The sequence below is a fragment of the Patella vulgata genome, chromosome 4 (genome assembly GCF_932274485.2).
Source record: "Patella vulgata chromosome 4, xgPatVulg1.2, whole genome shotgun sequence".
Classification (NCBI taxonomy): domain Eukaryota; kingdom Metazoa; phylum Mollusca; class Gastropoda; family Patellidae; genus Patella; species Patella vulgata.
This window is the reverse complement of record NC_065882.2, coordinates 56048046-56070031: the sequence shown is the minus strand read 5'-3', so window position 1 is coordinate 56070031 and position 21986 is coordinate 56048046. Positions and strand designations below refer to the sequence as shown.

At 34.9% G+C, this 21986-nt stretch overlaps 2 protein-coding genes across 7 annotated transcripts in view; both read right to left on the bottom strand.

The window, feature by feature from the left end:
- Positions 1–21767, bottom strand: part of LOC126817302 (F-BAR domain only protein 2) — a 48884-nt gene extending 27117 nt beyond the window's left edge. For all 6 annotated transcript variants that reach the window (XM_056100623.1, XM_050544152.2, XM_050544155.2 and 3 more), the window contains exons 1-9: positions 21664–21767; positions 20374–20465; positions 7002–7076; positions 5753–5894; positions 5272–5343; positions 3511–3591; positions 2479–2503; positions 2012–2091; positions 658–756 (exon numbers count right to left, since the gene is read on the bottom strand). In XM_056100623.1, the coding sequence (XP_055956598.1) occupies positions 658–756; positions 2012–2091; positions 2479–2503; positions 3511–3591; positions 5272–5343; positions 5753–5894; positions 7002–7076; positions 20374–20465; positions 21664–21690 (693 nt within the window). In that variant the 5' untranslated portion in view covers positions 21691–21767. The remainder of the gene's footprint in view (positions 1–657; positions 757–2011; positions 2092–2478; positions 2504–3510; positions 3592–5271; positions 5344–5752; positions 5895–7001; positions 7077–20373; positions 20466–21663) is intronic.
- Positions 12328–20342, bottom strand: LOC126817304 (RNA-directed DNA polymerase from mobile element jockey). The gene is made up of 2 exons (XM_050544160.2): positions 18045–20342; positions 12328–16218 (listed from the first exon to the last, which is right to left on the bottom strand). Exon 2 carries the CDS (start codon positions 15363–15365, stop codon positions 12984–12986), a length of 2382 nt encoding a protein of 793 aa, XP_050400117.2. The 5' UTR covers positions 15366–16218; positions 18045–20342; the 3' UTR covers positions 12328–12983.
- Positions 21768–21986: the final 219 nt, after the last annotated feature.

Genomic DNA, 21986 nt, shown 5'->3' with positions numbered 1-21986 from the left:
GTGTATAAATTCCAAATCTATCTGATATTCCTCAAACCCCGAGAGGGTCGGTAATGGCAGGAACTCTCAAAGTCTTTATAGGAAATCATTGAAAATATACATGATCATCTCAAGAACATACAGATTTTCACATGTATTAAGTTAAGAGGCAATCAAATGATAATTGAAGCATCTAGAATATACACAAGCTTTTACAAAGTGTTCAAGGACAATAACTCTAAAAGTAATTATCCGAAATTGTTGAATACAAACATAAATATTGCAAGAGTCTACAAGATTTTTCAAAGAATTCAAGGGCAATAACTCTAAAAGTAATTATCTGAAGAGTCGAAAAAGATATATGACAATATATCAACATGAGCACATAAAAATATTCATGTACAAAGTTTCTCTGTGTTATCATAATGAAAACCACAATATTAATGTTTCTGTAGTACGGTACAATTCCAGTGAATATAAGTGGATTATGAATTCAACCAAGCGAAAACTTATCAAGCCACATGACTGTTATCTAGTGAGGAATCACTTAAAATTTCTGGTCAATCAGATTGACAACTAAGACATTGATTTTTAATCTAATATACTAGTATTTATCTATAAATCATGTAGAATGGTATTTTTTATTCCTTCTTTACACAAGTGATTAAAAGATTATACCTGTCCCAATAAAACATGCTGATTTTCCCAGGATTTGGTATAAGTATCAATAAAATCTTTCATTTGACATATATGCTCTTCTTCTGCTTCTTGAAAATGCTGAAACGAGTCCAAGAAAACAACCTGTATGGCATGAAATAAAACCAATAGATGATAAAAATCAAAGGAGTGAACTGGGAATTATTTTAGTTGGCAACAACTATTTTTCTGTTCTTCAAGTCAGTGGTCCTAATTTAGATATGGACTGATGGAAATATCTGTCAGGCTTACTGGGTCCATAACAGGGATCTTAATTGGCTGTTTTTTGTCGGCTTTAGCTGCTTGAAGTTCAATCAAGCCGGTTGGTAAAACAATAAATTGGCCACTATGTCGTAAATCAATCTAATTTCGGAAAAATTACAACGGGTTAATCATTATTTGTTTATTAAGTAGTCAATCAAATTGCTTGTCGGCTACAATAAGAATAGTGAGAATAAGCCATGTGGTTCATAATCCGAGTACTTAGCATCGCGGTAATTTTGATATTCCGGTGAAAAAAGAAAACAAGCTTGCTGATTATTCATAACAGGTCCAGTGAGTTGCCATTGAGGAAATAAGCCATGTGACAATCGAAGGAAGACAATCTCGGCATGGATTGTGCACCTATCGTGCGCCCTTAACGCACCGTATAAATTCCATGTGTACAGGTAGATATTAAAATAATTTAATGGTTTCACTAACCAGTTTAATATAATCCTCGGATAGAACACCGAATACACCGAGAAACCGTCATTGATAATATATTATGAATCTCCAATGTCGATGACGCGTCACATCACTTGGAATTAGGTCAATAACCCAGCGATGCTAGTTTTAATTAGCGTTTTAAGCCATTTCAATTATGGTTGTCACGTGATCACTGTGCTGTGTGTCTATCATGGTCGAATGAATAAAAACATGATAGAAAAAAACCTACAAATTGTGTTATGATGAAATACCATGGTGCCATATCAGCTTATATCCATCGAAAAAAACTGAATACCGTAATTTATTCAGGAATATTACTGACATGAATTTCAAGCCGGTACGTGAATTAAATATGAAAAATTTTCCAAACAGTGTAGCTGTTTGTCGTTATTTTTTGTGGTAATTACATGTAGTAGAATACGATGTTCCTCATAATAAATTACCAAGAATTATTTTTGTTGAAGTCTGGTTATAATAAAGGGAATGGAGAAGCTTAAAATTTTAAAACCCAGTTCCTATTTGAACCTCATTTGACACAATACTGGCCGGTTTGTTTCAAAATGGATTAAGAACCCTGGTCCATAATATGTAAAGAATGATCAAATAATAATTCAATGAAAAAACATACATGGCAAGATCCAGTCATTTTCTTTTCATAATCTTCTCGAATGTGTCCATATTTTTCTACTAAGCTTTTATATTCATCACCTTTAAAAAATATTATATTAAAAAAGACAATTTGAAGGAAATTATTTTAGGACTTTACTAGTTTAAAGGCAATTTTTGCACAGAATGAAGAACAGAATTTATCTGTAGGTCTGTTACTGCCATTGTTTTAATCTATGTTTACATATATAATACCATGTAATTATGGCTCTGACAAATATCAAACAAAATAAATGCTAATTTTAAATACCGGTATACTGTATAAAGATTTGGTGTTAATTTGTCAAAACTTATGGTGGCTGAACACACAAGTTGATCACACATAATTTCACTGATACAGACTTATTCCACCAAAAATAAATGCCATTATTGGGATTATCGATCATAAACACTGAATTATTTGTGATGAAAAATTAATGCTGAACTTACAGGTTTTCCTTTTCTTTGCTTCTGCCTACAAACATAATAAGCCATTCTTTTCAATCATATATATTTTCATTATTCAACTATAGTAGAATCTGTATTAAGCAGTCACTCAAGGGAATTTTCATGACTGACTGCTTAACGGGAGTAACCTCTTAATAAAATCCCAGTGTTTGTTAGTGCCGACATCAAGTATATAATTATTACGCTTGGATGAATTCGGGACAAACATCAAAACTTGCATTGGTAAATTTGGCCGTCACTGAAACTTGCATGGAATGAAAATTCTTTGACTCAAATCTATGATATAACTTCTGTAAACGAGTCATTTTGTACCAACATTGATACTACTGTTTACCACTGTGATGTATTCAATAATATTTATCCATTTTTGTGAAGAAAATCCATGAATTAATTTTCTTTTATCAAAAAGCAGATTCTACTCCTTGCCACGTACAACCGAGGAATAGAAACCACGCCAGTTGACTCAATGACAGACCTTATGACAAAGAGTGCACATGCTAACCAATCAGCCCTCCATCCACCCTAAACTCGGCTTAACGGAACTTTTAGTTTATTCAATCAGTATCAAATAATGTTTTGTTACGTGTGAAAAAAATGACCATAGGGTTTGTCATTTAATAAAATAAAAGATTAATTAACAGATAATCCTGGGTTTATTGTTATTTTCACAGTTCTTTTTACTTGATCGGTGGTGGGGGCCAGATAATCAACTATCAATCAGGGGATTAGAGGAGGTGCTACGAAGTACGACAAGATGGTATCAATCATTCAACAATGGCCGTTGAATATTGCTAAATTTATTAGTAAAATAGTGACCACTGGAGCTTTAGAGGAGTGACCGTTTATCAAAAAGATCAAACAATTGAATTTCTATGGGAGAAGTTTATCGTGACTGCTTAACAGGAGTGGCTGCTCGTACAGATTCTACTATACTTCAAATATTATTAAATCTAATTGTGTTTTTAAAAGTTAATGCAAATGAACTATTAGAAAGTATTAAATGATGGAACATACCTTTTCTAGATCTTTTTGAGAAGCATTATCTCTTTTTAATCGTTCTAATTCAAGGCAACGCGTGTGGTAGATTTCTTTGGCCTGAAATATGTTAGTTCATAACATGTTCAAATCAAATGTTTCTTTCAAAAAAAATTCAATACAATGCAAAAAATAGAAAACCCAAATCTCAATTAACTGCTAATATACACATTGGTTTCTAATATTTAAAGTTTGTCCCACATCAGAAATGTTTATAGGCCAATAGTAATATTTTTTGAAGGACATACATTGTAAATTACACCCTGGAACCAGAGGTCGCAGTCACGCAAAAATCTGTGTTTTTCACGCATTTTTAAAAAAATAAATGCAAATATTGACGGAAGCTGCGTAATTTACATGCAGAATATTTCCCAACATGAGAATAATTAGATTATTGTATGTAGTAGTTTGTACACTATGTCATCAATTTATGTGCTTTCATGTGGCATTTACACACCGCTACTGTACATAGTCTCTGTAGGTTTTTATATTTCCACTTATTTCATTTATAATCTTTAACTTCATGGCAGTAAGCCTTCTATACATAGCTATTCTGAGACATCCCCTATTTTACAGTACTGGAAGACACAAACTAAGTCATTTTGGGACTAACACATGGTTCGATTTTATTTCAATAATTCGCTTGCGCGTAGGGGTCTTTAGCAGTGGGAGGAATTCGGAGGACCTAGAGAAAACCCATGAGGTTGGACAGGCAACCCTATTTCTTGTCACGTACAACCAGAGAATCGAAACCACGCCAGTTGACTCAATGGCAGACATTATGATACAGCGTGCACATGCTAACTATTCGGCCATTCAACCCCCCACTTTGGATTGGCTAGAACATGATAAAACTGTTTTCAATCAAATATTGGCTTTCGTAGCAATAGTTTGCTCTTTACTTCCTGTCAAAGTGAAAGATTGAAATGACTGCCATCAACCTCCAGTCTTCATTAGACTAAATACAGTATCAATAAAATAAGGACGCTTAAAATAGGGTTGTTCAAAATCGGTTTTACTTGCTTCTTTCTATTGAGTATTTTGAGAGGTTCTAGGAAGTCACGCAGATGCAGAGGGCAAAAACGCCAAATTTTGGAATGTCTGTGCATTTTTACGCAACTCGAAATTGATCCACTGCGACCTCTACCTGGAAATGCTTTGTTTGTAAGCTTACTTATAATATATTATATTATATTTAACTAATTTTATGTCAAATATCATCACTGAAATACAAAATCATAATTTAAATATCATTAAAGATACATTATGGGAGATAAGATAAAGAGATGGCAGTTCTCACTATAATAGTTAAAAACTAGATAGTGTAAATGTAATTTGCTGAAAATTTCAGTCAAATTGATCCACTATTAGCCGAGAACAAAGTGGGTGAAATTTTCGCTTAGTCTCAGTCATCATTACTAAAATCATTAATATAAACAGCATAGTCTCGATTATCCACTGTTTTGATTTAATTATCAATGGCCGTTAAGTGGCATATAGGAATCTAATCCAGCCAACATCGAAGGCTAGCCTTGACATCAAGAGTTTATTATGGTCTGGATAAGTTAATTAATGTCTAAAGAAAGACTTGTAATAAGCAGATTTTGCTCTTGCATAATGCATGTTTAAATAAAAAGAGGATATTGTTAAATCACACTATCCAAATCTTTATATTTTGAAGACACAAATACCACTGATAATAATCACTGAAAAAATAAAAGAATTCCCTTATAAACAGACCTTGTGCACAGCAACAGTTGTTTGTTGTATGGCTTGAACTGTTTCTGATGTGCTTGCTTCACTTTCCTTCATCTATAATCAATTAGTAAGATACATTCATAGATGAATCACATCCAACAACTATATCTAATAATCTAATCCCATTACAAGATTCTTTTTACTATAAAATCTCTTCATTGAGTTTTTGACCGTTGATCTTATTGTTGTATTGTAAGGTTTCATGATTTGTTTTCTGTGTAGTTGCCTCACATTCTTGTATTACTTTATTAACATTAAACTTGTATTAACTTGATAAAATTAACAGAATACTCTTCGAAATGTCACCAAATAACATAGTAGTTGTTTTTCCATAAGTATGTATTATAGTTTACAATTCATGTATGTAACATTACCATTTTCTTACATGTCTTATATAAAGATACAAGTATTTACCATTCAAAAAAAAAATGTGTAAGGTCAATATTGCAAAGAAATAACATACAGTTTTCTGTCTTTTATGTTGATCTTCATTATAACGGATGACATCCTTGATCAGGTCAGACCAAGTATGAACTAACTGCATGTGAAGACTGGCTAATTTCTCCACCAAAGATTTCAATACATTCCAGAATGGAGCAAAAGTTCTGAAATATTTTCAAATGAAAAATAACATACATAACGAAATAATCTACAGTTTAAAAGAGAATTCGATAAATGTGCGGATGAATGGAAACTGCAAATATTTGTATTCAATGTCACACTTTAACAGTATGTATTGTTTTATTAAAACACCTGTGCCCGTCATTCATCCACAATTTCTTCTGATCAGTGATCATACTACATGTCAGAATCCTGAGTTTTTTTTGTTATTTCAATGTACAGTTCCTGTGTGAATTTTTAGTGGGATTGTTTAGGGTAACAGTCACACTTCAAGAATGTACTGTAGCCCTATCAGCATTAACTCCCTTTTTACACCCATTACAGAAAAGCTTTAATAAAGATAGATGCATTACATAAGATTTAAATAAAGAGCTTAACGTTGTTGCTATAGTAGTTCAAAAATAAATAAAACTGAATATATTGAAAATTTCAGTCAAATTATTTTCTTCTGAGCGAAGTTATTAGTGTTTGAAGTTTTGACATGATATTCTCGATTGACAAATATTATTGCCAATAACAAACATTGTCTTGATTATCCATTTTAATGTTAAATTATTAAATGACACATACATATGTTCTAATCAATTCAATATCAGAGCCATCTGATGTGCCACAGAGTTTGTTACGGGCTTGTCATATTAAACAAGCTAAATCTGCATAATGCAGGTTTTCTTTATGTCTTAAATGTTAAATAAATTATTAATTAGACATTAATCAACTCACCAAGACCACAATCAACCCTCTATGTCATCGGATGCTGGAGATTTTCAAGAGATTTAAATACGATTTAAAAATGGATAATCAAGACTTTGTTTATTATCTTAACAATGGTAGCAATGACAATCAGGATTACATTGTTCTTTTAACTGTGATAACTCAGCTCAGAGTGAAGTAATTTGACTGAAATTTTCAACATATTCCCTTTTCATGAACTATTGAAATCTTACATAATCCCACTTTAATAAATTCCAAATTTAGAATTCATATAACATTTGAAGCCAAAACAAGGACGTCCAATAGGCAGATTTATTTCTTACATGTATGTATTGTAATGCATCTTTAAAAGAATTTTTTATAAACAAAATACTTACCCAACTTGAGCACAGTTTGAGGTTGACTTAGCCAGCTTTGCCAGCAATTTAGCATACTGTTCTTCAACTTGACACCTGTGACAAAGGATTCATTATAAGACAGAGAGTTCATTTCGGGACGAGCATATGGTTCAATTTTATTTCAATAATTCACTTCTGCGTAGGGGTCTGTAGCAGTGGGATGAAACCGGAGGAAACCCATGAGGTTGGACAGGCGACCCTACTCCTTGTCACGTACAACCGGGGAATCGAAACAACGCTAGTTAACTCAATGACAGACCTTATGACAAAGAGCGCACATGCTAACCAATCGGCCATCCAACCACCCTAAACTCCGCTTAACGGTGCTTTTAGTTTATTCAATCTGTATCAAATAATGTTTTGTTATGTGTGAAAACAATGACCATAGGGTTTGTCATTTAAAAAAATGAAAGATTAACAGATAATACTGGGTTTATTGTTATTTTCATTGTTCTTTTTACCTGATCGGTGGCGGAGGGCCAGATAATTAACTACCAATCGCAGGATTAGAGGAGGTGCTACAAAGTACAAGATGGTATCAATCATTCAACAATGGTCGTTGATTAAGCACTATATTGCTAAATTTATTATGATTGGAATTTTGATACTCGATGTCATTGTTGATCATACATTGACATTATGATTAAATTGATTATGGTGAAATTGATTATCACTGGCTTCGTCTGATTACCTAATTAATGGATCAGTCAGATTATCTTTAAAATTAGATGATTCGCTTCACCAAGTGGCATTTTTTATTATTGATTGATCATAGAGAAACAATTATTTTCAAGTTAACCTGCAAAGTATATTTTTCAATAATATTAAATTAAATAAATCATTCATAAGATTTATTTCTGCAGTTCTAATCTTGGTTCTCAATTATGGCTGCCTATGACAACTGTGTTACTTTTGATTCCTGCAGTAAATGGACACTGTAGTAAATCAGAAAAATTTCTTGTGTGTAATTATTAATTTTAATTAAACATATTTGCTAGAATTTTATATGAATTCTGGAAAACCTTATTTATTTACTTGCATTTTGGTTTTACAGGTATTTCGAAAGCAGTCTATTTGAGCTTAGTTACCAGCGGCTGCCAGGCAGTATACGCCCACATTTTCGAGAGATGGATAGAAAACAAGCTAAACGAAAATGATTTTTCCTACAATCAAGGGCCATAATTCAGGAAATTACAATTCGATATGCGCAAATATCGAAAGGAACCAAGATCTTTGAGTTATAAACTTACATTTCAAGTTTCAACAAAATTGGATAAAAATTGTGACCTCTATAGGGTCCACAACCTTGATATACCATATTTTTACGCTATTTGAGAACAAGGGGCGGCCATTTTGTCTGTCAATTTTCGGCCAATTTCCACGAAATTCGAACTCAGTCGTCCTTAGGGTGTAACAAGCTAAAAACGTGATTTTTCGTACAATCAGGGGCTATAATTCAGGAAGTTACGGTTCGATATGCGCAAATATCGAAAGGAACTGAGATCTTTGGGTTATAAACATACATTTCAAGTTTCAACAAAATCGGATAAAAATTGTGACATCTATAGGGTCCACAACCTTGATATACCATATTTTTACGCTATTTGAGAACGAACGGCGGCCATTTTGTCTGTCAGTTTTGAACCAATTTTCACGAAATTCGAACTCAACCGTGCTTAGGGTTTAATGGTGATATAATAAAACGTTTTTTTAAATCGGATAAAAATTATGACCTCTATATGGTCCACAAGCTAAAAATGCGATTTGTCATACAATAAGGGGCCATAATTCATGATGTGCGCGAATATCGAATGGAACCAAGATCTTTGTGTTATAAACTAACATTTCAAGTTTCAACAAAATCGGATATAAATTGTGACCTCTATAGGGTCCACAACCTTGATATACCAATTTTTACGCTATTTGAGAACGAAGGGCGGTCATTTTGTCTGTCAGCTTTGGGTCGATTTTCACAAAATTCGAACTCAGCCGTCCTTAGGGTGTAACGGTGATATATTAACACGGTTTTTTAAATCAGATAAAAATTATGACCTCTATAAGGGTCCACAAGCCAAAAAACGCGTTTTTGCGTACAATCAGGGGCCATAATTCAGGAAGTTACGGTCCGATATGCACGAATATCGAAAGGAACCGAGATCTTTGTGTTATAAACTTACATTTCAAGTTTCAACCAAATCGGATAAAAATTGTGACCTCTACAGTGCCAATATCGAAAGGAACCGAGATCTTAGGGTGATAAACCTATATTTCAAGTTTCATTGAAATCGGATAAAAATTGTGACCTGTAGACTGTTCACAAACAATTGTGGACAGATGGACGGACAGGGGCAACGACAATATACGTCCACATGAAAATGTGGGCGTATAAAAAGTGGGACTGATCTACCGTTTTTGTGTCGGACATGCCAGGTGAAATGATTAGATTCATTAATTACCCAGTATTGACAACCCCACCACCAACTTTATCAACTATGTCAGAAGCTACTTATGCAACACAACCTTCAAAATGAACAGCACCAACTACATCAGTGCTTCTCAACCGGGGTCCATGTGCACCCCCAGGGGTGTATTCGAAATGCTCGGGGGTGAAATTTGGAAAAAGGGGGAATTGGGGGTGAATTATACACAAAGGGGTGAATTTTGTGAATAGGGGGGAATTTGCATGACTAGCACTAGCATAATTAATTTCGACGCTGAGTATAATGGCTCTTATCCTATCTTGCTGTACTGTTGGTTGTCCGGTAAGTGGGTAACCTAGTCTCATCTCAATGTGAAATAGACTATAGGCAGCTAGGTAGGATATATTGTCGATTGCTTAGTTTCTTTTTACACCAGAAATGTGCATGGCCTGAATGGGGATTCCCAATTTAATTTCAATCACTTGTCTTTAGTATTGGTTGCTCAATTCTCAGTTTCTCTGTTTCAATGTGACAATAAGCACTGTATTGTGCGATTGTGCATTATTACCTCTGCAGTGTCACACACCAAAGCTAGTGTCCTAGTGAATTAACATCATGGCTACGAAAGCGAAGGTGAAAGTTCGAAAATATTCAATCGATTATCTGAATTTTGGATTTATTGCAGCACCTCACGATGAACGATTACCCCTGTGTCTGTTATGTGATCAAACGTTGTGCAATGATTCCATGAAACCGATAAAACTTGAGCAACATTTGAAAGCTAAACATCAGGAGCATGCCAAAAAAACAGTCAAATATTTCAAAGACTTAAAACTGAAACGGGAAAAAAGGAAACCAAAGTCAATCGAGTCATTGTTCCGAAAACAAGTGTCTAATTTGGAACGCAGGTTGGAGTCTAGTTACGAAATATCGTTATTGATTGCAAAGAATGGAAAACCTCATTCAATCGGTGAAGAATTGATCAAGCCGGCATTATCAGTATTCGCTCGCACTGTACTACAGAAGGGCGACGATGCAGTGGGAATTGATTCAGTACCTCTCAGTAACAATACCGTACGCCGGCGAATCGATGAAATGGCAACGGATGTTCATGAACAACTGATATCCAAACTACAAAACATGAAGTTCACAGTGCAGATGGACGAATCGACAGTCCGCAGAAGTGAAGCGTTGCTACTCGCTTACGTGCGATATGTAGAGAACGGACAATTCAGAGAGGAGATGTTGTTTTGCGAACAACTGAAAACAACCACAACTGGGGCAGATATCTACACAATATATACCAAATACGTGACAGAATCACGTATTCCACTACAAAACGTAATATCATGCGCAGCAGACGGTGCTCCAGCTATGATGGGTAGACGACAGGGAGTTCTGAAGCTGATGAAGGATGACAATCCTGGCATGTTGACTGTGCACTGTGTCATTCATCGAGAGAATCTTGTGGCTAAAAACCTGTCACCAGAATTGAACACTGTCATGAAAGCAGTTATTAAGTGTATCAACCTAATCAAGTCAAATGCTAAACAAGAACGCCTTTTCAAAGACTTCTGTTCGCAAATGGAAGAAACTCATATTCGCTTGATATTGCATACAGAAGTGCGCTGGCTGTCCAAGGGTAACTGTTTGGATAGGTTTGTCGAGTTGTATGATGCTTTGGATGAGTTTCTGGCTGATAAAGACGAAATGGCTGTCTTACGAGGGGTCGAAGCAAAAGCACAAGTCTGTTATCTCGCCGATATTTTCGGAAAGCTCAACGGTTTGCATGCAGAGATGCAGGGTGCAAACAAGACCCTTCTGGATTCAAAAGCGAAAATATTCGGTTTTGTTACCAAACTCCGTCAATACAGAATGGAAATAGCCAGGCGGGAGTTCGTGAACTTCATTCGTTTGAGTTCTTGTGATGATGTTTCAGATCGGGTCTTGACTGTGATCACGCGTCACCTACAAAGTATGATGACAGAGTTCACACAGAGATTCGTCGACTTGAGTGAGATGGACTTTCCTGGGTGGCTTACTCAATATAAATTGGTCGATCTCGGTGACGTTGAGAACAGTTCCAAGATGAAATTGCTGATCTTCAGAACGACCCATCAGCTGAACTTCTCCACAGAGCAAAGCGCCAGTTCATGTGGCTTGATGAAGAAATCATTGAAAACTATCCAAATTTGAGTACACGAGCACAGAACTTGCTATTACCTTTCCCCACTTCGTATCTACGCCTGAAGTTAACAAAGTTAGTTCCGGATGTTAAGACCCTTGTTCAAAAACACCAAGCACAAGGTGCTCACTAAACAAGGGTCATGACATCTCTGTTGTGCTTTTAATGTGTAAATCTATGGCATCTGTTCATTAAATATGTGTTTGAAACGATTTAGTTTTTATTAATTTGATGTTTTATAGTGCCAGGGGTGAATAGCTGAGAAAATATTTCTCAAGTGGGGAATTGTATCATAAAGGTTGAGAAGCACTGATCTACATCAAGGACAATTAGATCTAGACGGAAGTTACAATTACATGCAACGTCATGAAACCACCCCTCCATCCACCTACCACTGAGACCAAAAAGAGGCAAAAGACAAAAAGGGAAAACTGGCACAACAAGGGAGTGAGTTAAAAGACTCAGAAAGGAACAAACAGAGGGACTCAAAGTAAGAACAAAAATTCTTTTAATAGATGTAAAATATTAACACAAAAACAGCAAATAGAAGAATATTTACACAAAGAACAAATTTTTAATCATTATAGAAATACTTCCATAAAAAAAAATTGGTAAACTCACGATGGATTATATTTTACACACTTTCTTGTAATTATATAAAAAAAAAAAAAAAATAAGCTCAAGAGGAGCAGCTATTTTCTTATAATTAATTGTATAATAATTTCTGATAATAATTATATAAAATATTCAAACAGTATATGAGCTCAGGGATAATTATTTTCAAATTGCTAACACAATATTCAAATTTCAGAAAATGGTAAATGAGCTAGAAGTAGATGGATGAAGGAGACATTTGTTGTCCTTTGCTGAAATAATGCCTTTAATTTTGTTTGATATTTTGGAAGAAGTAGGTAATAATAATAATAATGTATATTTATATAGCGCCAATACTTTCCAAAATTACATGCTCAAGGCGCAGTCATGACACTCTGTACACTATTTACACTCATATTCTAGATTAAATAAATGAGTTTTCAATTTTGTCTTAAACAATTCGAGAGAACTCGAAGTTTTAATGCTGTGTGGTAGGGAATTCCATACGATTGGTGCATAACATCTAAAAGATTTATAACCAAAGGATTGCAATTTGAATTTCGGTATATGTAAAAGGCTCTGTTCTTGGGAACGAAGATTTCTTACTGGTTCATAAACTTGCAAAAGTTCAGTCAGATATTCTGGGCTGGATACATTTAAGCATTTAAACACAAGACACAAGATTTTGAACGTAATTCTGGAATGTACTGGCAACCAGTGAAGTTCCTTCAGAATAGGTGTTATATGAGAGCGTCTTGATGTTTAACTTATTATTCTCGAGGCGGTGTTTTGAACAGCTTGTAATTTTGACATTAATAATTGGTTCAGACCACTTAAAACACCATTACAATAGTCTAACCTAGAGAACACTAGAGATCGAACGAGAGTATGGGCTGTTTCATTTGTCAGAAGATGCCGGATATTTCCAATGGCGCGTAGATGGAAGTAACATACTTTGCAAATGTAGTTGACATGTGTTTCCATTGATAGGGCTGAATCGAGCATTACTCCTAAGTTTTTAACATTGGTCAGCGCCTGAATGTCCGAATCGGCAATCGTTAAAGTAGTAGAGTCTAGGTTTGATAAATTTTTATTTGTTCCCACAAATAAAACCTCCGTCTTGTCATCATTTAACTTTAGCATATTAGATGTCATCCATGACTTGATCTGTGTAGTGCAAGCTGAGGTCCGTTGGTAGAAATCAACATAACAATCTGCCGAAAAAGTACCAATAATCTGGGTGTCGTCGGCATAAGAGTGATGATTAAAACCATGATTACTAATTATATCAGACAGTTGGTTGGTGTAAAGGACGAAAAGTACCGGACCTAATACAGATCCTTGTGGAACTCCACAGGCTAGAGATGTTCTCTCTGATAAGTCGGTACCAGACTGGCTGCGGTTTTGAAGATATGATAGAGGATACCCATCTATACCACAGCGATTTAAAAGATTCCCCAGTAGACGGGTGTGGTCTATGGTATCAAAAGCAGCCGATAAATCGAGCAACACCAGAGAAGCAATACAGCCGCTGTCTGCAGTAGAACGTAGATCATTTACAACCCTAAGTAGGGCTGTTTCCGTGCTGTGATATTGTCGGTATGCTGATTGGAAAACATTCAACAAGGAATTTGCAGTAAGATGTTCATTTAGACGAATATTGACAGCTTTTTCAATAATCTTTGACAGGAACGGCAAGTTTGAGACAGGACTATAATTTTTCATGATGTTTTTATCCAGGTTGTCTTTCTTTAGGAGTGGAAGGACAATAGACGATTTAAAACAGTCAGGAAATGTACCAGTTGTTAAACTGTTGTTGATTAATTGAGTGAAGAATGGGAGAAGTTGATCAATAAGTTGAAGGACAAGGTGTGTTGGGATTGGATCTGATAAACATGTTGTAGGTTTTGATGCCATGATGATGTTTTTGATTTCCTCTTTACTAAAGGGTTTGAAACTGCATAATTTATGTCCGCCAAATAAAGTTGTTTGGGTATTTTCAGAATCTGTAGATGAATTTAGTCCACTGCGAATCTTCTCGATTTTGTTGATAAAGAAATCATTGAACGAGTCAGCTAGACTTTTGTTATTGTCTGAACTTGGAAGTTTTCGATCTGGTTTTTTACCAAGTAGGGATTTCAAAAATCTATGGACTTTACCAGGATCGTTCTTGCAGTTTTGAATATAAGTTCGACAATACTTTTGCTTAGATTTACTAATGATCTTTAGATGGTCACTTTTAGCTTTACAGTAGATCTGGCGGTGGATTTCTAAATGGGTCTTCCTAAATTTACGCTCGGCTCGATGACGTAAGCATTTTGATTGTTTGACTTCATTATTGTACCAGGGAGCGCTGTTCCGTACAGTCACAGTTTTGTTTGTTGCTGGGGCATGTTTGTCAAGTAATGCAGAAAGAGTATTATTATACAGATTAACTTGAACATTGACATCACTCATTGGATCCAAAAGTAATTTTGAATTTGAAATATCAACTCGAAATGTACTCCAGTCAATGGCTTTAATGTTTCTGCAAATAATTTCCTTTTTAAGGTTTTGAGGTCTAGACAATTTTAATATTGCTGTAATGTAATAATGGTCAGAAATTTGTCTATTTTCTACATGTACTTCCTTGACAAGGTCAGAGTCATTTGCCGCGACTACCCAATCAAGAGTATTACCAGATTTATGAGTTGGTTCCATAACATGCTGATTATAACTTTTACAGTCAATGAGGGACACATATCTTTTGACATCCGACTTTATTGTGTTATTTATCTGTATGTTAAAATCACCAAGAATTATGGTATTCGGTTTTGAGTATGAGGAAAACAAAATTGCAAATTCCTGGTAAAAATCAGATGATGAAAGTTTATTCTTTGCCGATGGGGGCGGCCTATAAATGCAAACTACTATAAAACACTTGTTAGAAGCTGTAACTCTTAAAGGTAGCTGTTCAAACGTTTTAGCTTCAAGCTTGTTTGAGAGAACTTCAACAATAATAGAACGTCTGTAAATTACTGCGATTCCTCCACCAGTGGTGTGGGATCTTGCAAGGTGCACAAATGAATGGGACGGGAGTGTCATGGCTGTTATATGGTGTTCATCGCCATTGGGTTTAAGCCAAGATTCAGTGATGACTAGCATATCTGGATTATCTTCAGTAATGAGGTCAAAAATTTCAGTTTTTTTTATTTCGACATGATTGCGTATTCCATAGCCCTAATGTAAAAGAGTCTGCCTATTTATGTGTGATGGAAATGGACGTTTCTAATTTGCTAGTATTGCTATTAGTGTTGATATTATTTGATTTAAGTTTCTGACGTTTTTTCCTCCCAGAGGCACATCCACGCCTTGTTCTTTTATATTGTTTAACTATGTGATCAGTGGAATCTTTAAGAAACGTTTTATGTTCAGGTAATAGTAAATCACAACTTGACTTAGAAAGGAGTTCATCTCTGGATGTAGTGATTACATGTTTATTAACTGAGTAATTTGTGAGCATGATTAATAGTAAACAAAGGATTACTGAAAATGGCTCGAGTTGTGGTGTTAAAAGTCTTGATTGCATGCTTCAGTAGTCACTATATGATAATATAGAAAATAATACAAACTCAAAATACTTCAAAGTTATCCAATATTTAGGAAATAAATTCACATCCATGGGTGCACTATGTCTTTATAAAGCAACTGGTCATAAAATCCAAAATGTATAATCAAGATACCAGTATATAAAACAATGAAAACACACAGAGCACAGTGTAGGACAGCCACCTGAGATAGCGTGCCTACAGAATAGGTAATCAACAGTCAAGTCAATCACCAAATCCAGTTCCTGTGACAGATGTGGAGTTATGCCTAAAGATAGGCATTTCTTTACAACCAGTAAGTAATTCTTTTCTGTCATAATATCCTTCGAAAGATTTCACCAAGGAAGACTAATGCAGACAGCAGTAGTTAAAACCCCTTCATTTCACTCCTTTTCAAATTACCTGGCTTACTGAAAATAGATTTTAAAAATAGTTAATTCAATTATTTCAGGTGTTTGAACAGTATTGTTTAGAACCAGGAGTTCTGGATCTTGCCAATGCAATCTGATTAAAACACAGATCCTATTTCGTTTTGTTTTTTTATAGTTCAAAATTTCGTTTTACTTCTCTTTACTACACTAAAGAGTTGTTATATATAACCCACGTTCTGCATGATGTGAAGGATTAGCCGATGAAACGATCTGTTACGGCAAGTTTTTGGCATGAATTGCATGCAACTGTGGGTAACCTACTTTGAAACATCAACACTAATTGGTTAATCAAATGTCTGACATCATAAGGCCAAAAGCCGCTCGTATGAACTCGCGAGCTTCCACCAGGGAAAAAAATAACCGGGTTCGCATCGCACTTTGCGACCCATTTCCGACGTTACTGCGAGTCAATGGAAAAACTGATTAGCAAAATTTTAGTTGAAAATCTAAAAGGTTTCGAATCATTTTTATCAGAAATAATACCATTTATTTCAACATTGTGTCTCAAAATTCAACTGGCAATAAGAAATCCTTTTACGGTTACTCTAAAACGTGAACCTATCCTTTTAATTCTATATTTCACAACACAATGTTCATTTCAGGAGTCGGTCTGTTTTTGGTCATGCTTATCCAGACACAATAAATGTATGGAAATATTGGTCATGCGTCTGGAAAATGTGACTACTATGCCGCGGGTCTTCACGTTTCTCTCTAATGATTTTCAATGTAAAATATCTTTTACAATGATCAAAACAATGCTCGAAGTTTGACATACATTACGTAATTAGTCAGAAGCTACAGCTTTGCAAAACTGAAAGTTTGACATTGCGCGCTAACATTAGTCTCTTATTCACAGCAATTTATGCACAATAAAACATAATTATAAATACTATTGTGAATGTTCAGAACAGGATGAATGAATAGGGCTTTTTTTTACATGCATTTTTAATTGTGTGATTTTACTCTCACGACGGCTATGTAACCAAGGTGGACAAAATTACAGCAAGGTAATTCAGACCACGTGACATCAACATGAATCGTCTGCAGTTGGAATTCGTTAAGCACTGTAAAGGATTGGTGTTGAAGATATCATTCACAATACAATTCATGCCATACGAGATCAGTAACTTGCAAGTTATGCACAAAATATGAATAGAAAAAAAAAAAAATTTCCAATATGATAATAACCCCCAAAATTTAATAACCATGGCTACCATAATGTAAATGGGCTATCAAGGCAAATAAAAAGTAAACTGTTACATTTAATTAATATTGAGTATTCCTGATAGATTGTAACTGCACCTAAAATGACCAAAACTGCTAATCAAAAGGTAATTTGATTAGCAAAAATCTATTAAAACTGTTTCGCACTGCTAACCAACTGTCAACAGTTATTTTGTTACCTCGCTTCAACTACAACCGGTCAGATATTCATGTGGTGCAGGCCATCGAAAAACAAAATGCAATATAGATCTGTATTTTAATCAGATTGTTGCAATTGTGTATTGAACTGATGTCCTAGCAATTGGTAAGGACGTAGATGTTAATCACAGAGACGACACATGGCTTTTTTTTTTTTTTTTATAAGCAATATTTTATACAGATTTGTATCTGAATAGGGATTGGGGAACAGGCATAGCCTTTATTGAACCCCTCTCCCTGGTTTACAGGCAGATTGTGATGCGACGCCTTGGTAATACCCTCCTGTTGTGTCCTGAAGATATGGAGATTGTTTCTAGACAGAAATGGACAGTATACTGGTTTTAATACGAGAAGACTATTATGAAAAACAAATATATTCTTACATTAAAATCTGGTTCTCTTTCTTGGCTATTTCTGAAGTTGGTAAGTCTCAGCAATCTTTTGGGGGTCAGCATCACCCAGTTGTCTTTTCCTTCATGCTTTTCCTTTACCCACCAGTCCAAAGGGGGAGGGGGGGCTTTAGGTTTAATGCCGGTTTCCACCTAGGGTGATATCGCAGACAAAGTGAGTGTTTCCTAAGAATTTTGCCAGAGAAGTCACATAGTAGGCTTAGTCCAGTATGGGTAGGAGATATGGGATCAATAATTAGTAGGCCTATTCGATTTCGTTTCCTTATATAAAGACACACTGCCTTTTGCAGGTTAGCATCCAAGCTAAAATTTCATCCAAAGGAGTTGCTTCGGGTACTAAAATGGGGTTTATGTGTATTATGGCAAGTGTGTGCATTCTGGTTAGCGTTGCCATCAGTTCTGTGATCTGCTAAGGTTTGTAGATTTGACTGGCATCTGGGCCCAGGGGCCTTCACCATATTATATAGCAATGATAACATTATGCCATAATGATAATGCTTGGCCCCTTTCATTGGTGCAAAAGCCCAATTTGATGCTCTCTTAAGAGTATTTTCTGTGGTACCTGAAAGATTGAAATTGTGAAAGTGTTATTGTTTTTTGAGCTTAATAATTATACAACATGCTTAACAGTCCTTAGAATAACAAGTAAAAGCCCTGTTTTCAGTTATTGTTGGGATCTTTACAAACTGAAGTGCAAACATAGAAATGATGATCGTCAAACAAAATGACAAACCTTGGGTTATCAGGTTCATCCTGTCATAATTTAAATGCAGGTTACTTATATAAACATTAGCTCAAATAATCTATTTAACAGACTAGATTAAAAGAAAGTCAATAATAAGGAATATAAATGGAAAATTAAAAATTGCAACGGCAAATTCAGAAACCATGGATAGGGGGTGCACACAGGCGACAAAGCTGGACGTTTCGAGCACGAAGACCAGGTGGCCTCCTCCCGAAGATTTTGAAAACTATAAGCCTGGAAATACCATTTCCAGTGATTTGAAACAGAATCCTGTTCTTAAATGTACCCCTGGTTCCAGATGCGTCCCCACTTGATCAGCCCTTAAATGGCAAAAGAATACACACAATATTTTGCGTCTTTTATAAATACATTATAAACAATTAATGTTTTTAAAAAATCATGTTTTCCCATGGCAAATAATAAGCTTATAAGAATCGGTTGAATTGTTTTTCAGTGGTAACATATTTTTTTTATTTTTTTTGCAAATTACCTGTATATATTATATACATATATAATAACAGCTTTGCCTGGTTGCCAATTCTTCACGGCTCTCTATCATTCTATGTAAATGTTCAGCTTTCCTTCAATTCTTCCCACCTAATCTGCTCTGTTCCCAAGTTCATATTTGTTAACGACCAGCTCAGTCTGAACTGCCTCTGATATCCTGCTTGCTTGCGTTTCTTAGCCGAATCAATTGGGATGATGATCTACTAATAATTACACGCGTGACTTAAATATTACTAGGACTCCGACTTGGCAATCGACGGAAAAAATCAACACTTGTCAATGTCGAACTCAAGTCTCTAGATAATTGATACCAGCGTGATATAGGCCATATATCTGTAAACAATACAAGTAGATTATCTGCGTTCGGACTGTCTAGAATATCATTAATCAACTTGAATTAATTGTGTGTTAATCCAAGTCATTTTAATCCCGATTTCCTTTCACATTTCCGCTGATCTTATGTATTTATTTATTTGGAATAATAGGGTCACACACAAGGGATCTCCCGGTCCTATAACATCATTTAAAGCTATTTTTAGAACAGGAAGTCAATCAAATCTGGAGCTTATTACCTCCCTTGATAGAAATGACTCTCAGAAAAGCTTTAATGTGACAGATCTAAAATATATTTTCGAACCCTCTGGACAAGTAAAATAGGATTTAATGAATAATTTAAACAGCAGGTAGGACACTTAACACATCTAGTACTTGAATAGGGCTATTTTTTTATCTTCTGGAGCTGCCAAACCAGCAAGAGTGGCATTGTCCCTTTAAGAACAGTTAAAAGTATTACTACATATATTAAACAATATTTATAATTTATACACTTTAAATTAAATGTAAACTAGTTATAATAAGCTATGTCTCAGACGAACACATTTTATCACTCCAGCGGGATTTTCAGATCTCAAGGCCTGCTATCAAGCCATCAAGGATGTGCCAACTGAGGAGCAGTACATGACATTTAAACATAAAAAAAGGACTTTATCAATTACAATAAAACAAGACAATAAAGACGATCAAATTTGTTGGGAGAAATAAAATGTTTACCCATCTCTCAAAAATTCCATTAATTCTTTACTGGATGTTTGGCCATTTTTCAAATTATGATATAAAACATAAAATCCATTGTTCTTCTCCCCCTGAAATCAGATATAATCAAGAGTCAAATTAAAATAGTAGATCTAGCAGGTTTATTGCTAAATATTTATTACAGGTTGCAATACAGGTGTGGATTGTGTTGGCCATTTATTCCCCAAAAAAAATTAAATATGCTTTTTACTAGTATCATAGAAACACCTCTGGGGATTAACACTGTTTGCGATATCATCCTCATCATTTGATTTGTCAATTCATTCATTTATCCTTCTTTAGAGTTCTTGTGAACAGTGTGCTATTTTTTATTTCTTTTTTTTGCTGGGTCGGAGGGGAATTTAAGTATGGCTCAAAAAAGACTCAGGCTCGGCTGGTCATTTATGCACATAATCATAAAAGGATGTTGGACACATAACTACTGACTCAGTTACTGTACAATACATACAGTACGGTACTGACATACATGATTTTATTTAACCAATTTTATTGTAATGTATGAATATGATATACTGACAATACTATTGCATACCCATGCAGATAAGCTATGGTAACTAATTGTTGACCAAGTATTGTTTTAATTAATTAGGCTTAGATTGTCTTCATTGTACATGACGACAGTAAGTTATACTTACATGTAGTACTACTATTAACTAACACTGTCATTGAAAGTCAAACATTATTAAATTTATTATATTATATTGATATCCAATCAACATCATTATGTATGGGTAATTAAATGAACAATCATGAACCTACAACAATAATTAAGTATCTATTTAGTAGTATATGTATTGAAAAAAAGGTATTAAAATAGACCTAAGCAATCTGTTATTAACGGTCAATGCAATGTCAACCTCAAGTAAGGGGCGGTGTGTCAACCACTCAACTGACACATTCACTTCCGCCGATTTGAAATCAAATAGGGTATATGATAAATAGGCTTATATCAATATTTGGGACTGAAATATTGTTAACAATAAAAAAGACATTGTTCAAGCATCAGTTATTCATAAAATAAATTCACGCGAATTTTAATTCTTTTCTCTTTTTTGAAGTAAGAAGCACTGACACTTCACTTTCTTCATCGAAAAGGTTGCCGACAAAGTATCAAATTTGACGTTTACAGACGACAGTGGTTCCTGCTTTACGCATAGTTTCATCAACAATATTATAATATTTCTGGGTCTATCAATTATCCATTTAAGTCCCATGTTTATGCAAATTCGATTATTCCACATAGCATACCCAGAAATGGTCAGCGAATGTTGTCATTCTTGATTATCACATTTGTACAACAAAAGATGGCGTTTATTTAGATATTAATACGCATGCGCCATTACCCGACCTTTGGCCTATTCTCTTGCAAAATCCTTACTCTCCAGTCTCCTGGAGGAACTGCTTTGCGGTGGAATTTCACCCATCTGTGCTGTTTTGGAGAAACAGTCTGGGCACTTGCGCCAGTATCCAAGATTATTCAGTGGTGTTATTTTTGGTAAATTCTTATTTTGAGCAAAAAACTATCTTTTAAAGCGTTAATAAGAGTTTTCAAAAACTAAGGAGAATATACA